Raw genomic sequence first — 16,819 nt, 5'->3', positions numbered from 1 at the left:
CCTGTGATTCTGCTTGACAGCCCCCTCAGGGACGTGCTCAGGACCACAAATGCTGGTGGTCCCCAAGCTGTGGCTGCCTCTGTCCTCCCTTGCTCCTGCCTCAGTGCTTCAGAGGTGGAAAGCTGGGCTGCTTCTCTGGAAAGGGCAGGTTGGGAAGGAAGAAGGTAATGAATGTTGTTAAGTTTCCCATTTGATTCCCCAGATCCTGGAACTGGGAGTGCCCAACCCTGCCTTGGGGAATTTTTTTTCAGTTACTGGTTTTTTCTCTTTAAACCATGATCTTGTCAGTGCCATGGCACGGGGCCCGGAGCTGCCCTTGGCTCCGCTGTCCTGCCTCGCCCAGGCCTCGGCGGTGTCAGGTGCGGGGTGTGAGAGGCAGCTGTGCCTGCAGGGCTGTGCACGGAGCACCGGGCAGAGCAGGGACGGGCCCTTCCCCTGCTTGGCTGGAGTCGAGGATTTCATCCGCTGTTTCTGGGCAACGAGTCCGCATGGCTGGGGGTGGGAGGGACCTTAAAGCTTATCCCGTTCCACCCCCTGCCATGGGCAGGGACACCTTCCACTGTCCCAGGCTGCTCCAAGCCCTGTCCAAGCTGGCCTTGGACAGATCCAGGGATCCAGGGGCAGCCACGGCTTCTCTGGGCAGCAGGCCTCACCGTCCTCACAGGGAGGAATTTCTCCGCACTATCGCCGGTATCCCTGCCCTGCGGAAGCATCACACCGCTGCCGGTGCTCGGGCGGTGCCGCGAGCGGGACGGCGCTGAGGGCGCTGAGGGCGGGAACCCGCCCGGGCCGCCCCTCTGCGGGCGGGAAGCGGCCGCTCCGCCCCGCGCGCGCCATGGCGCTGTCCCAGCCCGGGCCGCAGGAGCCCGAGGAGCCGTCACCGCACACCCGGCAGCAGCTGCAGGTCCGGGGCCGCGGGGACTGCCGGAGCTGGGAGGAGAGGGGACGGGGGAGACGGGGACTGAGATGGGAGGGGACCCGGGGTCTGGCAGGAGAGGGGACCCGACATGAGCTGGGTTGTGAGGGGAGAAACCGGGGGAGGTAAGGAGCGGGGCGGGCAGGGTTCAGGGCCCGGCGAGGGTCCCCACCGAGCCTCGTTCGCCCCCACAGGAGTCCGTCCCGTCGGGCCACGCCGAGCCCCGTTCGCCCCCGCAGGAGCCCCCCCCGGCGGACTCCGCCGAGCCCCGTTCGCCCCCACAGGAGCCCCCCCCGGCAGACGCCGCCGAGCCCCGTTCGCCCCCGCAGGAGCCCCCCCCGGCGGACTCCGCCGAGCCCCATTCGCCCCCGCAGGAGCCCCCCCCGGCGGACTCCGCCGAGCCCCATTCGCCCCCGCAGGAGCCCCCCCCGGCGGACTCCGCCGAGCGCCGGCCGAGCGCGGCCCCGGGCCTGGGGCGGCAGCTGCGGGTGCTGCTGACGCCGCTGCCCGCGGCGGCCTGGCCGCGCTCCCAAAAGCGGCTGCTGAGCCCCGCGGGGACCCGCGCCCCGGCCGGCAAGAGGCTGTGCCCGGAGCCCGACACCGGCCCCAGAGCTCCCCCCGGCTCCCCGCCCGGCCCCAGCTCGGCTGCCCGCGGCCAGGATGGGCTGTGGGATGCGGACAGTGACGGCAGCGACGGGGGAGACGCGGCTCCGGTGAGTACCCGGCCCCCGGTTATTATCTTCATAAAAGTAAAGTTTTAAAGTGCTTTTCCTCTGTACGTAGTTTTTTCCCCTCTTTTAACCTTTGGCTGGCAGTGTTCCACTTCGTTTTATCCTTTCACTAAAGTTTCAAGTTCTTTACTGAGTGTCTTCATGATTGTTTTCATTATAAAAACAAATATTGATGCACTGTTCTCTTCATAGAATTAATGCCAGTGTAAGTTTTGTAAAGCAAGCTTTACCTGTATGGACAGATTTTGATGTTGATACATGACCACCCCAATTTGTATGGTCTTATGATTGTTACAAATGTATCAAACCACTTTAAAGTCATTTAATCAGTTTAGGGGCTCACTTCCGTGAGCCTGAAACCTCTCTTGCAGCCATGTAACTGTATGATGGCTTTTCTTTCTGTAGGATGGATACTCCCACCTATCAGCCTACGAAAGGAAAAGACTAAAGAACATTACAGAAAATGCTAAATTCTTTGCTGCTCTAAAGCTGCATGAGGTCTGTATAGGGTGTAAATAGCATCAAAATACTCTTTCCAAGTGTCATAATTGCACTGTTATCCCTCCTGGTGTGAAACCCTTTCCTCACTGGGGCAGTTGTATAAGGAAAGCCATGAAAATCATAGAATCCTGGAATGTTTGGAAGGGACCTTAAAGCCCCTCTCATTCCACCTCCTGCCATAGGCAGGGACACCTTCCACTATCCCAGGGTGCTCCAAGTCCTGTGCAACCTGGCCTGGAACGCTTACAGGCATGGGGCAACCACACCTTTTCTCTTTCTTATTATTATAAATAATTGCAATAAGTTCATTGCAGCCTTGAGATAATTGTATTTTATACAGGTTAATTCTTTATGCTCATTATATGTATAATTAATCTCTTTTCTCTTTAAGTCAGCTGCAAGACTTAACCAAATTGCAACTAAAAGGCAATCTCATGTCACCAAAAGGTAAAATAACAGTAGGTGAGATTTATATCCTTGATTCTTCATTGTGGGATGAAAACAAATGTTAGGAAAAGGTGTGGGAAGAGAAAGAGAGGCGTGACCAAGGTGCAAGGGAGAGGGTAAATGTAGAGGAGAAGACATTTGGCAGTTCCAAAATAGTACCAGATCCAGCAGAAAATGAGCTGAAGCCCGAGTAAAGAGTAAGCTGTGTGATGGGAGAAGGTGGGAAAGGCCAGCTTGGTGGGTGAATGGCAGGATGGATAATGAACAAGGAGAGCTGGGAGGGGAAGCGGCAGTATCATAAGGAAAAGAGTGGTGCAGGACCTGTGTGTGCATTGCAAAGTGCTCGTGGTGTTGTTCCTCACTATCACTGACAGGAAAAGCAACCCCATCCCTCCTGCAGCGGGCCAGGAGGGGCTGATGTCAGTCTGTGTCCCATCTGTGCCCTTGGGTCTGTCCCTGAATGCAGGGACTCTGTTCTGTAACTGAGATGTTCTCCTTGTTCCAGGCGCAAGCCTAAAAAGGTGGAGGATGAAACAGCCCGGCGGCGATCCATGCGCCTGCTCCGAGTGGAGCCACTGGACATTCCATTGTTGGAGTCACCTGCCCGGCCAGGAGCAGAGGAATATGTGAGATGGGGAAGGGCTGGAGGGGAGGGGTGTGTGCACAGCAGCTTTCTAAAACCAGTGCTGGTGACACTGGTGGGTGGCACTGGGCATTGCAAACCCTGAGGCATTTGGGAGATGGTGACACAGGGACAGTAAGGAAGGGTCAGTTCTGTCACCCTGAGCAGGTGCCACGGTCTTGCCACAAGCCAGGCAGTGCTCTGTGGCCCAGGCTGATGATGTGATGCAGTTGGGGATCCACAGAAGGGTCCTGAGGTAAAACATTCCACATCAACAGCCCATGGAGCTGAGCAGCCTTGAATTCAAACGTTTATTACTCTGGTTTTTATTTCACTGTAACTTCTGATGTGGTTTTATTTTCCTGGATAATATTTACCATCTCTCTGAAGCAGTTATGGAGCAAGTAAAAGGTATGCTGTTCTGAGAGATGGGAATTTAAATCTTCCACGGAGCTGTAGAATAGATTTGAATCTGTTATAAAGGTCTTTCTGGAGTATCAGGAGAGGAAGAAACACAGGGAAGCAGTTTGTCTGTGCTGCCAGTGAAATTCTCTTTATCTTTTTAGTAAGATTATGATATCACCTTCTGTTTTCACTATTTATTTACTGTCCTGTTGTAGGCATATTCTCAGAATGTTTGGTGTGGGGAAAGTACCAATTCACCTTGTTCATGGTTTTAGTTGGTTTGAGCTACAAAAATTGCCAATGTCATCCCAGCCTCAGGTTCCAGTCGGACCTTTGCCCATGGTTCCAGAGGATCAGGCAGAGAACAGTAAATGGACAGAGGCCTTGCTGAGCACGTGGATGAGGATAAGTGAGGTATTATTAGTTGAATTAGTTATTTTTGGATAATGTAGTTTCACTTGGGCTCTGATTCTGATAAATATCTCCTTTCTGTCTGTAGCTGAAAGCAGATGATGCTGACCGGGGCACACCTGACATAAAGAGGTAGCGTGAAAACAGCAGCAAAAACTGGGTGTTGTCTGGCCCCCGTTCCTTCTCTAATGAAGGTTTTGGTGATGGTTGTTACTTTGGTTTTCCAGGTACCAGGAGAGCCTGAGCAGCATGGTGCTGAGTGAGGAGAACATCAGGAAGGTGGTGAAAACCCGGGTGTGTTCCATGGCCATCCACCCTTCTGAAAGCACCATCCTTGTGGCAGCTGGAGACAAGTGGGGGCACGTTGGCCTCTGGAACGTGGTGAGTGGTTGATGTGTTCCTCATCTGAACAGGTGTGTGGTTCAGGACAGGTGCACGTGGGGCACAGCCTGGGGTGGCATTTTGTCAGGCTCATGAGGGTGTTGTAGGTTTTCTCCATTCTTAGGGATAATACCAGGATGATTGTCCAATTTAGAGTTGCCAGAATGGCTTTCCTTTTTTGCTCTCCCTTGGTTTTTTTCTGAAATTTGAGAGCTGAGTCATCTTTGTGGAATGGGTCCGCAATGACCTGTTCAGTTTCTTTTAAAATAACAAAGTGATGCAGAATTTAGAAGAGAAGACACAGGAGATTCTGCTTTAGTGCAGTTTGGGTCACTAATTCAGCTTAAACTCCCAGTAACGCAGTGTGTCCGTATTTTGATGTAAAAGGCACATGTGGTAACTGAAACTGGCTCTGTGGGTGAAAATGAGCCAGGTGCTGCCATCCAGATCCAGGGCTTGTGGCTGCAGTGGCACTAATTGCAGCAGGAAGTTGCAGCTTTCTGTAATTAGGGACCAGAAGCAGCCTCACTGTCCATATTACCTGTGCTGGTGTCTCCTCTCACCTAGCACCCTCTGCCTCCTCCAAAAAAGATTCAAAAACCAGAGGTTTGGCTTCAAGAGTTGTAGTAGTTAAAAGAAATAACTTTAGTGACCAGCACCTGTGTCTGTGGGATCTGTCATTTTGCAGAGCTGCAGGTCTGAGGAAGGAGCCCACATCTTCATCCCCCACAGCTTCCAGGTCAGCTGCATGCACTTCTCTCCCTGCAACCCTGCTCACTTGCTGTCCCTCAGCAGTGACACTCTGCGCTGTGGGGATGTCACCAGGGCTGTCTTTGATGAGGTGAGGCACTGCTAGGAAGGTTCAGTCTGCTTGTACAAAGTCATTATTTAATTGTTTTATTAACAAGAAAGTTCAAGTTGCATTTCCACAAGGACACATGAATTAACCTTAGTTAACATCACAGAAACAGGGAGATGTTTTCTACTCACCAAACCCAGTGACAGCCTGCATTCTCCCAATTTCCAAGTTTACATTTCTGCACTTGATTAAAAGTTTCTGCAGCACTGAAGAAGGGAAAGATATCCTTAATCCTTGGTCAGTGTGTGCTCAAGGCCAACAGCCCTTTGATTGCTGGAACATAGAGGTGACTGCCTTGCAGGAGCTCTTGACAGGGAATTTGGAGTGTGCTGTTGCTGGTCTGGTTTAGATGGTTAATTATCTCCTAATTGTTTCCCCTGTGGAAAGCTGTTTCGCAGAAGGGTTACCTGCATGGCTGGGTAAGGCTGTCACATGGGCTGCACTAGTGTTTTTAGTGAATTAAAAAGGGAAAGGATGAAACCCATAGCCCAGGGAGTGTTTGGGTGTTAGAACAACTGGGTGTTTCCTTTAGTTCTGGTGACATTTGACCTTTCCTGGGCTCAGATCTGCAGGAGTGAGGAAAACTTCTCCTCCTTTGACTTCCTGGAAGACAATGCCTCCACTGCCATAGTGGGTCACTGGGACGGGGGCGTGGCTGTTGTGGACAGACGGACCCCAGGGATGTCGTCGGAGCTCTCTGTGGACACTGGCTTCAGGAGGATACGGACAGTCCACGTGCACCCTGTGAACAAACAGTATTTCCTGGCTGCTGGCTCAGTGTACGTAGCCCACATTGAACCAGTTGTTTTTTCGGTGGTCTCTGTGCTAGGGAGAGCTGGGGCTGAGGAGTTTGTCAGTCTCAATGTACAGTCAAAGCTGTCTTGGTCCTTTTACAAAACAAGTTTTCAGTCTCCTTAGCAGGATTTAAGGTGGGATTTGGTTTGATTTCCCTTCACCTTTTGGAAGTGGGGACAGATGGGCCCTGGTGGACTTTGGCATAGAGGGACTTTAGGGAGGGCTGGTTGGGGTGGTTTCGGTGCTCCCAAAATCCCTTGGAGCCACCATTTGAGTGGGTATTGAAGCTCTGAACCAGCTCCCATACAGCCTGCTGTGCTCTGGAGCTTTTTTGATAAATGAAGGATAATTACTGAAGTGTGTGTGGTACCTGTTGCAGGGATGTTTGTGTTTTCGATGTTCGGTACCTGAAGGCCAAGGGGAACAAGCCCCTGAGCTCTCTCACAGGACACACCAAAAGTGTGGCCTCGGCCTATTTCTCCCCTGTCACTGGGAGCAGGGTGGTGACAGTGTGTGCTGATGACAAGCTGAGGTAAGGCTGTGGAAGGAAGAATCCTCATGGAAAATACTGACTGTTTGGGCAGTTTATTGTCATTATTATTATTACTTCTCCACATGACCCATCATTGAGAACCTTCTGTCTTTATCATTTTAGAAAATGATAAAAGATTTACTTGCACTAACATTTTTAATGTCGTTTTTAATGATTTTTTGGTTTGGTTAGTTTTTTATTTAATTCTCATTTTCCCACAGGATATTTAACAGTAAAAAGGTACAGGTACTGTTAACCTTTAAAAAGCAATCAAACAAAATCAAAACCCACGAAAACAGCCAGCCAAAACCTGGCTGGTGAACACAAACACAAAATGCTCAGAAACTAAATTTGTTTGTAGCTGGTACTTGAAATAATGATATCAGCTCTTCTGTAAATAGCCTACCATTTCATAATTTAAGCTGCTGTGAGTTGCCTGTGTTAGAGGTTCTTTTTCTCCTGGTTACTTTGTGACCATAATTTCTGTAATTACCTGGGTTTTTTTGGGCTGGGCAGTTTTAGCCCCAAGGGGTGGGATCCCCCAAGTTCATGGGGGTGAAGGAGCAGGTGGGATGCTGGGCTGGCCTTTGGCCTCTCCAGCCCCTCCTCTACCCTCAGCTGCCAGAAAGGGTAGGCTGCAGTTCCAGCTGAAAGCAAATCCACTTTGCCAAGCACATCTAGTGATTCCAGCTGGGATGCTGGTGCCTATGGCCAAGTTGGTGTCTTTGCTGCTCCTGGGTGGCCCCAGGAGCTGATCCTGCTTTGTGGGGGAAGGAAGGGCTCTGTTTTTGCCCAGGTCCATGGTATTAATGTGCTGTTCTGTGCTCAGGGTCTACGACACCACATCCTTGTCATCGACTGTCACATTGCTCAGCTCCATCAGGTAAGGAGAGCACACCTGGGCCGAGGGCAGCACCATGGCTGCTCCTATGGGCCTGAAGGGACAGGACACAGGGACTGGCTTCCCACTGCTGGGGGGCAGGGTTAGATGAGATTTTGGGGAGAAATTCCTCTCTGTGAGGCAGGGTGAGGCCCTGGCACAGGTTGCCCAGAGAAGCTGTGGCTGCCCCTGAATCCCTGGAAGTGTCCAAGGCCAGGTTGGATGGGGCTTGGAGCAGCCTGGGATAGTGGAAGTGCTGTGGCAGGAGGTGGTGCTGGATGGTCTCTAAGGTCTCCCCCAGCCCAAACCATTCTGGTATTCTTGTCCCATCCTGCTCATCCCAGGACAGGGATCCACTGCAGGGATCTGAGCACTCCAGAGTGAGTGGTGAAGATTTAGAAGGCCAGGGAGCAAATGGGACATAAATGACAATTTAAAATGCTGCATTCATGAGGAAGAATGTTCCTCTTCCCTTGCAGACACAACAACAACACGGGCCACTGGCTGAGCCGCTTCAGGGCCATCTGGGACCCCAAGCAGGAGCACTGCTTCGTGGTGGGCAGCATGGCACAGCCCAGGCAGATCCAGGTCTTCCAGGACACCGGGAAGTTGCTGCACTCCTTCTGCAATGTGGACTGCCTCAGCTCCGTGTGCTCCATTAACGTTGTCCACCCCAGCCAGAACATCCTGGTGGGGGGCAACTCCAGTGGCCGCCTTCACGTGTTCAAAGACTAGAAGTGCCTTAGATCTGTATTTTATAACTTTCTGCTTTGACTTTGTTTATTCCATGTTAAGCAGTTCTGAAGCTGACTGTTGATTCTCAGGACAGAAATGTACTTTGAAAGTCTTAAAATAAATCGTTTAAACTATCTTTGGCACCTGTGTCTTCCATGGAAATAAAATTGATCCTTGAGTCCCCCAGCTCCCTCAGGTGCTCCTGGTGCTCCAGCCCTCAGTATCTTCCTTATGGTGAGGGGCCCAAAACTCCCAGGTGCATTTGTAAAATTGTGCTCCCGGAGTGTAGAGATGTGCAAGGGACTCACCTGCAGCTCTGGAACTCGTGTGGCCTGAAGCTGCTCCTCACTCCAGTGAGAAGCTGCTAAAAGACCAAATTTCCCACAGTTTGAGCTGTTTTCACTTGAGTAAAGAAAAATCAGTCACTGAACAAAGCTCATGCCAACTCTGCTTTTCATGATATTTAAATATTTATTTAAATTTAAAAATACTTTTCATGGCACCAATGATTTTATGCTAACTAAGGTATTGGATATGTAGAAAAAGGTACATTTTGAAGGAAAAAAAGATGTAACTTACAGTATTTGGCACGTGAAAGGTTAATCTCTAGGTTTTCTTTATGAAAACTAAGAAATTCACATTTTCAGGTATTTTACTGTCTACTGCTGAAAGATGCAGTATGCTAGGATGAGATTCATGGGTTTCTGATCTCAGAACCTATGCAAACAACGTTTTGATAGAAAGACGGGTAAAACTAACAGGGCCTGAAACACACGACAGGATCTGGGACAGATGGGAAAAACGTACAACGGAAAATCACCAATTCTCGTGGTTTTGCAGTAGAACGCTGGGTGACAACGGCAGAGGTGACCTGGGGCTGGCACAGAGCATTATCCAAGGAAAGCCAAGGTGGAAGGTCCCAGGTGGGGGTTTGGAGGATGTGTACGAAAAGGATGGAGCATGGGATGGAGCTGTGCTGTCACACGTCACACAGAACATTGCAGTGAGGAGAGGAGGAGGAGGAGGAGGAGGAGGAAGGACGACACTGCAGCGTTAACCCGGGGGTAAAAAATGTCAGCGTCAGGACGAGCACAACTGCATAGAAACATCAGCGCTATGGGCTGAGGTAGGAACACTACACTAAGAATTAATTTTGCTATGTTGCATAAAACAGGATTATCATGTAAAAAAAATCACTCCTCCGCCTCCTGGAGCCTTCCCAGAGGGCTCCTGCCTTGCTCTGGAGCCAGGGCTGGACCCCACCCCCTCCTCGGGCCTCGTGCTGTGAGCGGGTGGCCGCGGCTGTGAGCTGGGCAGGGGGGCTGTACCCCCCAGTGGGACCTCTCCCCTTATTGCAGTGACAAGGAGCCCGTCTGGCCCAGTGTCACCGTCCAGCCCAGCGGTGGGTGGTGGATGCTCAAAGACAACACGGACATCAGGCTTTGTAAAACTGCAGTTATGGCCCCAGCTTACGGCAAAATCTCTCCCTGAGATGAAATTAAATTTGCTCAGCTGTTTTTACCTTGTTTGTTTTTTTTTTTTTGCTGATATGTCCAACTTCTCACCCAAACCTAACCAGAACTGGCTGTTATTGCTCCCTGTGGATGGGCTGCTGCTCCTGGTGACCAACAGTCCCGGGGGTCGTCACCAGCGTGATGGGTCGGGTTTATTGACTTGCACTTAACAACAGTTGGGGCTAAAGATGTCCATTGACTTCTTCAGTGTCACCTGCGCTTCAGAACTTGTGTCCTCTTGGGAAGAGTCCCAAAACCAGAGCTCCTTCTCTGTCTCAAGCCCAGCAGGGCTCAGATGGCATTGGGCTCCCGGCGTTTACTCTTAAACCATTGCTCACTGGGAACCTCTCAGTACCGGCACCCACGGTCACCCCATCCGTAAAGTAAAAAAAGACTGGATTAGATTTGATAACAAAATAGCATTTCCTTGTTAAAATAGACCTTGAAATGTCTCTTTTTTTTTTTGTTCTTTTTGCTTGGTTTTTTTTTACAAAACGGGTACAACTGGCAGAGGGTAAAGGTCATCCCAATAAATCTGACACAGTCACTACAGCTCCATGCCAGGTTTGGCCACACGTGCCCAGCCTCCCCTGGCTTCCATGCTCCCCTGCCCTCGGGAGCACCGATGCTTCAAGGCTTAAAAAAGTGGCAAAGGGCCGAGTCCGCAGCAGGGCGAGGGCTCCGGATCGCTGCACTGTGGGGAGGGGGGGGCACCGGGGCATCCCCGAGAGCATTGCGGCTGTGTCACCTCGTAGGAGGCTCCGGTGAGCAGGGAGGGCTCTGCCAAGCGGTTCGTGGAGGGCGGTGGTGGCGGGCACAGTGTGGATTTAATACCGTAACAGTACACGAGTGTTAAATTAAACCTCAGTAGCACCATTGCTAAAGCTCCTGCGGAATGGCCCCACCAGCCCCAGCTGCTGCACGGGCGCGGGGGTGGCAGAGCAATGAATTCCCCTCTGCTTGGTGCTTCCCAAGTCGTGCGCATGAGATCGGGATGGGAGGTGTTGTGCGGGCTCCGGGGGTGGGAGCAGTGCGGCTGGGCACGGGGAGGAGAGGGCTCCGGGGGCTGCGCCCACCCTCCTCTTCCTCCCGGAAAGCCACCTCCTCGGCCGGCCGGGCTCTGGGTCGGGAGGGGAGGGTTAGTGAGTGCCCCGGCGGGTCCCGCGCGGGGACGGCGGCAGGTCCAGGCCCCCGTGGTGGCTCCTGCCTTCAGGTGTCAATGAGCAGGTTTACCACGGCGCGGAGCTTGCAGGCAAACCATCGCCTGAGGGGACAAAAGTATTGGTAATGGAACTGCTCGAACTCTGGGGTCTGGCGGATATCACGGAAAAAGGCAGTGTCAAGGTCGGACTCGGTAAGGACGATCAGGAGGAGGAGCAAAACAAAGAGGAGTCCAACTGTCACAAGGAGCAAACGGAGGACACTTAAAACAAACTTATTCACCTGTTGGGCCTGTGCTGGCCCCAGGCCACCGGCGCCCGGGCACAGTGCCCGCAGCTCGCCCTCCACTTCCGCCGCCGGTGTGCCTGCCTCCGACTCCTTCTCCTCCTCGATGCTGCACGGGGCCCCGTTGGCCTGGCGCGACAGCAGCATCAGCTCCAGGCTGTGCTCGGCCACAGGCGTGGGCAGCACGCTGTCTGCGGGGCTGTAGCTCTCATCGGCGATCACGGCCACCCGCTCGCTGCTCTCGGCGCGGCCGCTCCGGCCGGGGCCTGCGAAGGCGTCGCCGTGGGAGGCCGAGCGTACCGGGGTCGAGTGGGCGCTGTCACGGAGGGACTCCAGGCCTGGGGAGACAGGGGAGGGGAAAGGGGGATGCTCAGCGGGGTGCAGGGGGGTCCCTCTCCACAGCCGGAGCCTCCCGCACTGCCCGACCCCGGTGTCCCCCGCGGGGACAGGGTGAGGTTGCCCTGGGTTGCTGGTTGTTGTTGTTGGTCCTTCGGGACCTGCAGCCCCTTCAACGCAATTCGTGACTGTGGCAGTGGCACTTCGACACCTGCCTGACTTGTCACCGTCATCGCCAGCCGCTGGCTTCCAGCCGGGACCGCAGCAGGGTCCGAGCTCATCTGCAGTCAATCACACGCACCCGTGGGCTGTCGCTGCCCTGAGGTGACGGTGACAGTCACCCTGGCAGCTGCTCACAGTGCTTGGGGCCCCTCTGCCGCTGGCAACGCCAGCTGTAGCACTGCGGCACCACGGGCAGCTGCCCAGGACACGGCGGCATAGGCAGGAATGAGCTGGGGACCTGTGCCAGCTCCCAGCCCCGTTACCAGGCTGAGCTTTGGTCCTTTGTGCTGAGGAACGCCTACCCCTACCACCACCTCCTCCAAACCCCCAAATTCCAAGAAACCACACACATATGGGACTTGTTTCAGGTAGTTTTGGCAGCCGGGGAGGGGCTAGGAACTCTGCCATTGCAGTGGCCCCAGGTCCAGGGAGGGTGTCTGAAGGTCATGGTTGGGACCAGCTGGTCCCCAGGGCCACCCTGCAGGCGGTTGGAGAGGGACGGGGCTGGACCTGTGGGCGCGGGAAGAGCACAGTGCACCAAAGCACCTTGACGTTGTCACCACATGTCCTGGCCCTGTGCTGCCAAAGGGTGAAGGGCAGCACTCAGAGCTCATCCGGCTGCATTCCCGGGGATTTGCAGCCTCTCGTTTGTGAACACTGCCCGGATGCCTCCAGCTCAGCCTGGTGTAGCACGAGTGCCACAGCAGTGCCAGGGCTCCGGGGTGGTGAGGAGGGAACACACTCTCACCCTGCCAGCTCTGTGCTCTCCCCTCTCATGGGAACATTCCCTGCAGCACCCACTGTGTCCCCGACATGGGGGACACCCTCTGAGGGGGTTCCCCTGCTCATCACCACAATGAGAGCAGTGCTAGCCCCCCAGACCCAAACCCTTCTGCCATCTGCTTCCACAGGGCTGGCATCAGAAGCTAGAAAATCCTGAGAAATCTGAGTCCAGCCCCAGCACCAGAGCTGCTTTGTGGTAGTAACAACCTGGAGTCCAGCTGGCATGGGAGACCCCAGCCCACTCCCTGCCACACATATCCTGCATCTCACGTTCCTGCATTCCACCTGCTCCCGGGGCTGTGGTCACCAGCTGACTACGGGGACCACAGTCCATGGGGATCCCCGTGGACACTTCAGAAGAGCCCAGACCCCGCGGCGCAGTGTTACCTGGCTCAGGTGGGTCCCCACGGCCGTACGGAGCATCGTGGCCAAGGCTGGGGACAGCCGGGATCAGTGGCAGAATCCCCAGGGCCCGGGACAGCAGCCGTGGCCCCAGGGCCAGCACCCGGACCCGCACCTCCCGGCAGCAGTGGTTGATGAGCCACAGGTGGACGCTGACCCTGGTTTTAATCTTTACGAGGCACTTCACCATGGTAGCCCGTGGCACAGGGACACAAGGAGTCCGGGGACAGCTCTGCAAGTGGCACTGCTGCTGGCCCTGGGGTCAGCACTATTTTGGGCACCCGCATTCCCATGAGACTGAGCTGAAGTGAGCGTGAGGAAAAGCAAAGGGGTGGTACCAGCTCGGGGTGATTTATGGTGGGAGGTGATTTAATGCTCTGGCTGCTTCACAATGGCATGTGGGGGAGAGACTGTCACATGTAACTGGGTGGCAGAGGTGACCCTGCTTCCATCCCCAAAACTGGCACAGACACCAACCCTGGGATCCCTTGGTGGAATTAAATCCTGGCCCTTGGGGCAGGCAGTCACCGTCCCTGCCTGAATTCCGGGACCAGGATCGGAATGGCTGTACTGGGGCAGGGTTGGCCCCGCAGCCCATCCAGGAGCAGGGAACAGCCATGTCACTGGGAGTTGGACACTGCTGTCACCAGCAGGTAAAAGAGCCACCACCAGCAGCACAGCCACAGCCCCCAGCATGTCCCCAGCCCTGTGGGGCAGCTCCACAGCTGCTCCCAGTGTTTTGCCTTTTGCCAGACCTTCTTCCCACAGCATCCTACTCTGACACAGCCCCAGGATGGGGAGAAGCAGCCACCCCGCTCCAGCCTGGTGAAACACCAGCCTTTCTGAGGACAAGCCACTGGGGCTGCAGCCTCAGCTGACATGCGTGCACCTGCGTGTGTGTCCACGTGTGTACGTGTGTGTGTCTGTGTGCTCATGGGTACATGTGTTTGTACGTGTGTACATGTGTGTGTATGTGTGTCTCTGTGTCCCTGTGTCTGTGTGCACGTCTGTGTGCCCCTGTGTGTCTGTGTGCCCGTGTCTGTGTACACGTGTTTGTGCCCGTCTCTGTGTGTGTCTGTGTACCTACGTCTGTGCATACATGTCTGTGTGCGTGTGTCTGTCTGTGTGCACACGTCTGTGTCTCCCTCTGCGTGTCTGTGTATGTGTTTGTGTGTACGTGTCTGTGTCTATCTGTGTACCTGTGTCTGCGTGCACGTCTGTGTGTGTCTGTGTCTGTGTGCCCCTGTCTGTGGGTGCACAGGTGTGTGTGTCCCCACTCCTGCGCCCCAGCGTGTCCGGCAGTGCTGCCTCGTGTCCTACCTTCCATGATGGAGATGTGGACGGCTCTCCGCCGGGTGCGGGGCACGCTGCTCAGCCGGGGGCCGTGTGTGATGGAGGGGCAGCTCCGGCTCGGCACCAGCCCGGCCCTGGGGACAGGAGTGGGGTCAGGATCAGAGCCAGGATGGAGCCAGCGCCCCGGGCACATGGCAGCGCTCTGGCTATGCTCACCTCCCGGGCACCCACCCCTGGCAGCTGCTGCTGGGCTCTTACCGGTGAATCTCGGGGGGCTCCCTCTTGATCTTGGCGCTGGACTCCATCACCTCCTTGGCGACGCGGCCGCTGCAGGTGGGTCAAGACCAGCAGAGGTGAGGACAAGAGCACAGCCCTGGCAGCCACGTGGTCACACTGTGCACAGCCTGGCCCCTCCCCACACAGCTCTCCAGGGAGGGGAGCTCTGCCCGCAGCTCCAGGGGAAAGCAGAAATATTTGTTGGGAATGGGGGCAATGGAGAAGCTCGGAAAGGCTGGGCTGACACCTCTGCCACCATATTTTGCTGCTTCTTCTGGCATGGGATGCCGGACACTAGGGGGTCACCTCCCCTCAGCCGAGATGGACACAAGACAGGCATCCAGAGCCTCCCATGCCAGCGAGGAGGGTGCCAGCACTGTGCACCTCAATGCTGGGGCACACTGGCATGTCTCATCCCACAGATATGAGGTCCCAGGTCCAGGCTCTCGCTCCGGCAACTCAGTGCAGGAATTTGTGGGTAGTGGTGATTTGTTTCACACCTTGTTGTTCTCAACCCCCAAATCCCCCATCCTCTCCCATCCTCCACTCCTGTCCCTCCAAAACTTCTCCTGTGAGGCTGGGGAGGGGGGTGGCACCTGTGACACAGAGACAGCAGCAGAGGTGGCCTGGTGGGGGTCAGTGCTGCAATGGGGGATCTCTGGAAAACCCTGAGATGTCCCCGGGCTGCCACAGCCCCAAACAGCTCCCCAAAGTGCCTCCAAAGGAGCATCCAATAATACATCCAGCAGCTGCTCCTGCTGTCAGTACTCACCTGTACCGGAACCGGCTGCCCTTGAAGAACAGGTTGCTGCTGGACACCGTCCGCACCTGGCTCGACTTCTCCAACCTGTAACAGCACCAGGAGTGGTGTGAGAGTCCCACACTGCTGGCCAAGCACTGGGAGCCAACGGCAGCGAGGCCAGGTGACAGGAGCAGAGCCCTGGAGATGTGGAATGTCACCAGGAATGAACCCACTGCTGGCAGTGGTGGGTGGCACTGGCCGGTGGGACACGAGCACCTGAAGCCGCCTCTGTCAGCAGAGCTCATCCCTGCTGGCAGCGGGGGCATGTCCAGGAGGGACCCATTGCCAAGGAGTCTGGAGGGAGCTTGGGGCCACAGCTCCCGCTGGGACCCCAGGGCCAGCAGTGACACCCATGTGCAGGGACTGACGCTCTCCAGGGGGCTGAAAGCCCACCATGGCCTGGGAATTGCAGGGTGACAGACTTGGCCCCTCCTGGGCAGGTGGGCACTTGCGAGGATGGGTGAAGCCACCCAGAGGGACCATCCCATCTCCTCCCCATCCTACAGGAGCTGACCCCTCACCCCGGGATTGCCCAGCAGCACCTCAGCCCAGCCCACGGTCCACCCGCTGAGTGCACAGCCCAGTGGTGATTCACTGCCACAATTAATCACAGAGAGATTTGTAAAGCAATATTGCAATTTCATTTCATGTTCATGTAATGAGGAGTGAAACCTGCTGATTGCAGCCGCTGATTGCAGAATTCCCAGTGGGAATGCATCGCATGCTCTGTCTCGCAGCTTGCTGATTAAAATAAAACTCATTACAAAGCACAAAGCGGGCTGGGTTAAGTATGGCATGAACAGGATGGTGCTGCTTGGCATTCCAGGCTTCATCCCAAATAATTTGTTATAATTTCCTGACGGAAGTTTGCTGAGGAGAGATGAGCACAGAGGGGCTGGAAAACGAGGGACCCCACAGGGCAGAGACCCCTATCCAGGGGCACCGGTGCTTTTGGTGGCTGGTGGCTCTGTCAGAGCCACTGGAACAAAGTGCCACATGGCCAGTGACTGACCCCAGAGCCTGGATGGAGCCCACAGGTGGGCACCAACCCATGGGGGCTGCAGGGCACCCCACAAACGAGCACTTACTTGTAGAAAGCCTGGTTCTCGATCCCACACTTCCAGAGGTGTTTGCAAGCTTCTGGTGTCGGGGCAAAATAGGTGAGAACAATTTTCTTCTCCTAAAGGAGAAAGACAGGGAATCGAGGGGGGAGAACAGGGAGTGGTGCTCATCCCACGGATGAAGAATGGAGTAGACAGAGCTGGAAAGTGGCACCGGAATGGACAATCCTGCTCTGGAGCCATTTGGGATGCAGGGATCAGCCTGGTGCAGCACCTGGCATGAGGGATGGGTAGATGTGTTCCAGTGCCCACACCTCCCCCTCTGCTCCCAGCCTTTGGGAACAGCCAGAAACACAGTTTTTAAAAAAAATTCCTGCTGATGGCTCCTGTGGGAGCCAACTCCAGCCAGAGGTGTTCTGGCTGACTTTGAGGGATGATGGCAATGAATAAGCAGCTTGGGAATGACCCC

The 16,819-nt window shown here is 54.8% G+C and overlaps 2 protein-coding genes across 4 annotated transcripts in view; one reads left to right on the top strand and one right to left on the bottom strand.

Annotated features, from left to right (window-relative positions):
* Nucleotides 1-794: 794 nt before the first annotated feature.
* Nucleotides 795-8,349, top strand: WDR76 (WD repeat domain 76). 2 transcript variants are annotated; one of them, XM_048317267.1, is made up of 13 exons: nucleotides 795-904; nucleotides 1,111-1,629; nucleotides 2,053-2,145; nucleotides 2,540-2,595; nucleotides 3,101-3,221; nucleotides 3,935-4,036; nucleotides 4,122-4,165; nucleotides 4,261-4,414; nucleotides 5,103-5,255; nucleotides 5,838-6,052; nucleotides 6,448-6,600; nucleotides 7,430-7,483; nucleotides 7,960-8,349. In XM_048317267.1, the coding sequence occupies exons 1-13, from the start codon at nucleotides 836-838 to the stop codon at nucleotides 8,213-8,215; spliced, it is 1,989 nt and encodes a 662-aa protein (XP_048173224.1). In that variant the 5' UTR covers nucleotides 795-835; the 3' UTR covers nucleotides 8,216-8,349. The 2 variants fall into 2 exon arrangements, with proteins under 2 accessions (XP_048173224.1, XP_048173225.1); XM_048317268.1 differs by lacking the exon at nucleotides 5,103-5,255.
* Nucleotides 8,350-8,666: 317 nt separating this feature from the next.
* Nucleotides 8,667-16,819, bottom strand: part of FRMD5 (FERM domain containing 5) — a 69,818-nt gene continuing 61,665 nt past the window's right edge. Inside the window, exons 10-15 of one of the 2 annotated variants that reach the window (XM_048317270.1) lie at nucleotides 16,378-16,469; nucleotides 15,260-15,334; nucleotides 14,470-14,538; nucleotides 14,239-14,345; nucleotides 11,173-11,513; nucleotides 8,667-10,993 (exon numbers count right to left, since the gene is read on the bottom strand). In XM_048317270.1, the coding sequence (XP_048173227.1) occupies nucleotides 10,946-10,993; nucleotides 11,173-11,513; nucleotides 14,239-14,345; nucleotides 14,470-14,538; nucleotides 15,260-15,334; nucleotides 16,378-16,469 (732 nt within the window). In that variant the 3' untranslated portion in view covers nucleotides 8,667-10,945. Of the gene's footprint in view, nucleotides 11,514-14,238; nucleotides 14,346-14,469; nucleotides 14,539-15,259; nucleotides 15,335-16,377; nucleotides 16,470-16,819 lie in introns of both variants that reach the window. The other variant, XM_048317269.1, reaches the window with a different exon arrangement.

This window comes from Corvus hawaiiensis, chromosome 13 (genome assembly GCF_020740725.1).
Source record: "Corvus hawaiiensis isolate bCorHaw1 chromosome 13, bCorHaw1.pri.cur, whole genome shotgun sequence".
Classification (NCBI taxonomy): Eukaryota; Metazoa; Chordata; class Aves; order Passeriformes; family Corvidae; genus Corvus; species Corvus hawaiiensis.
The sequence above is the reverse complement of the archived record's forward strand: the minus strand, read 5'-3'. Positions and strand labels throughout refer to the sequence as shown.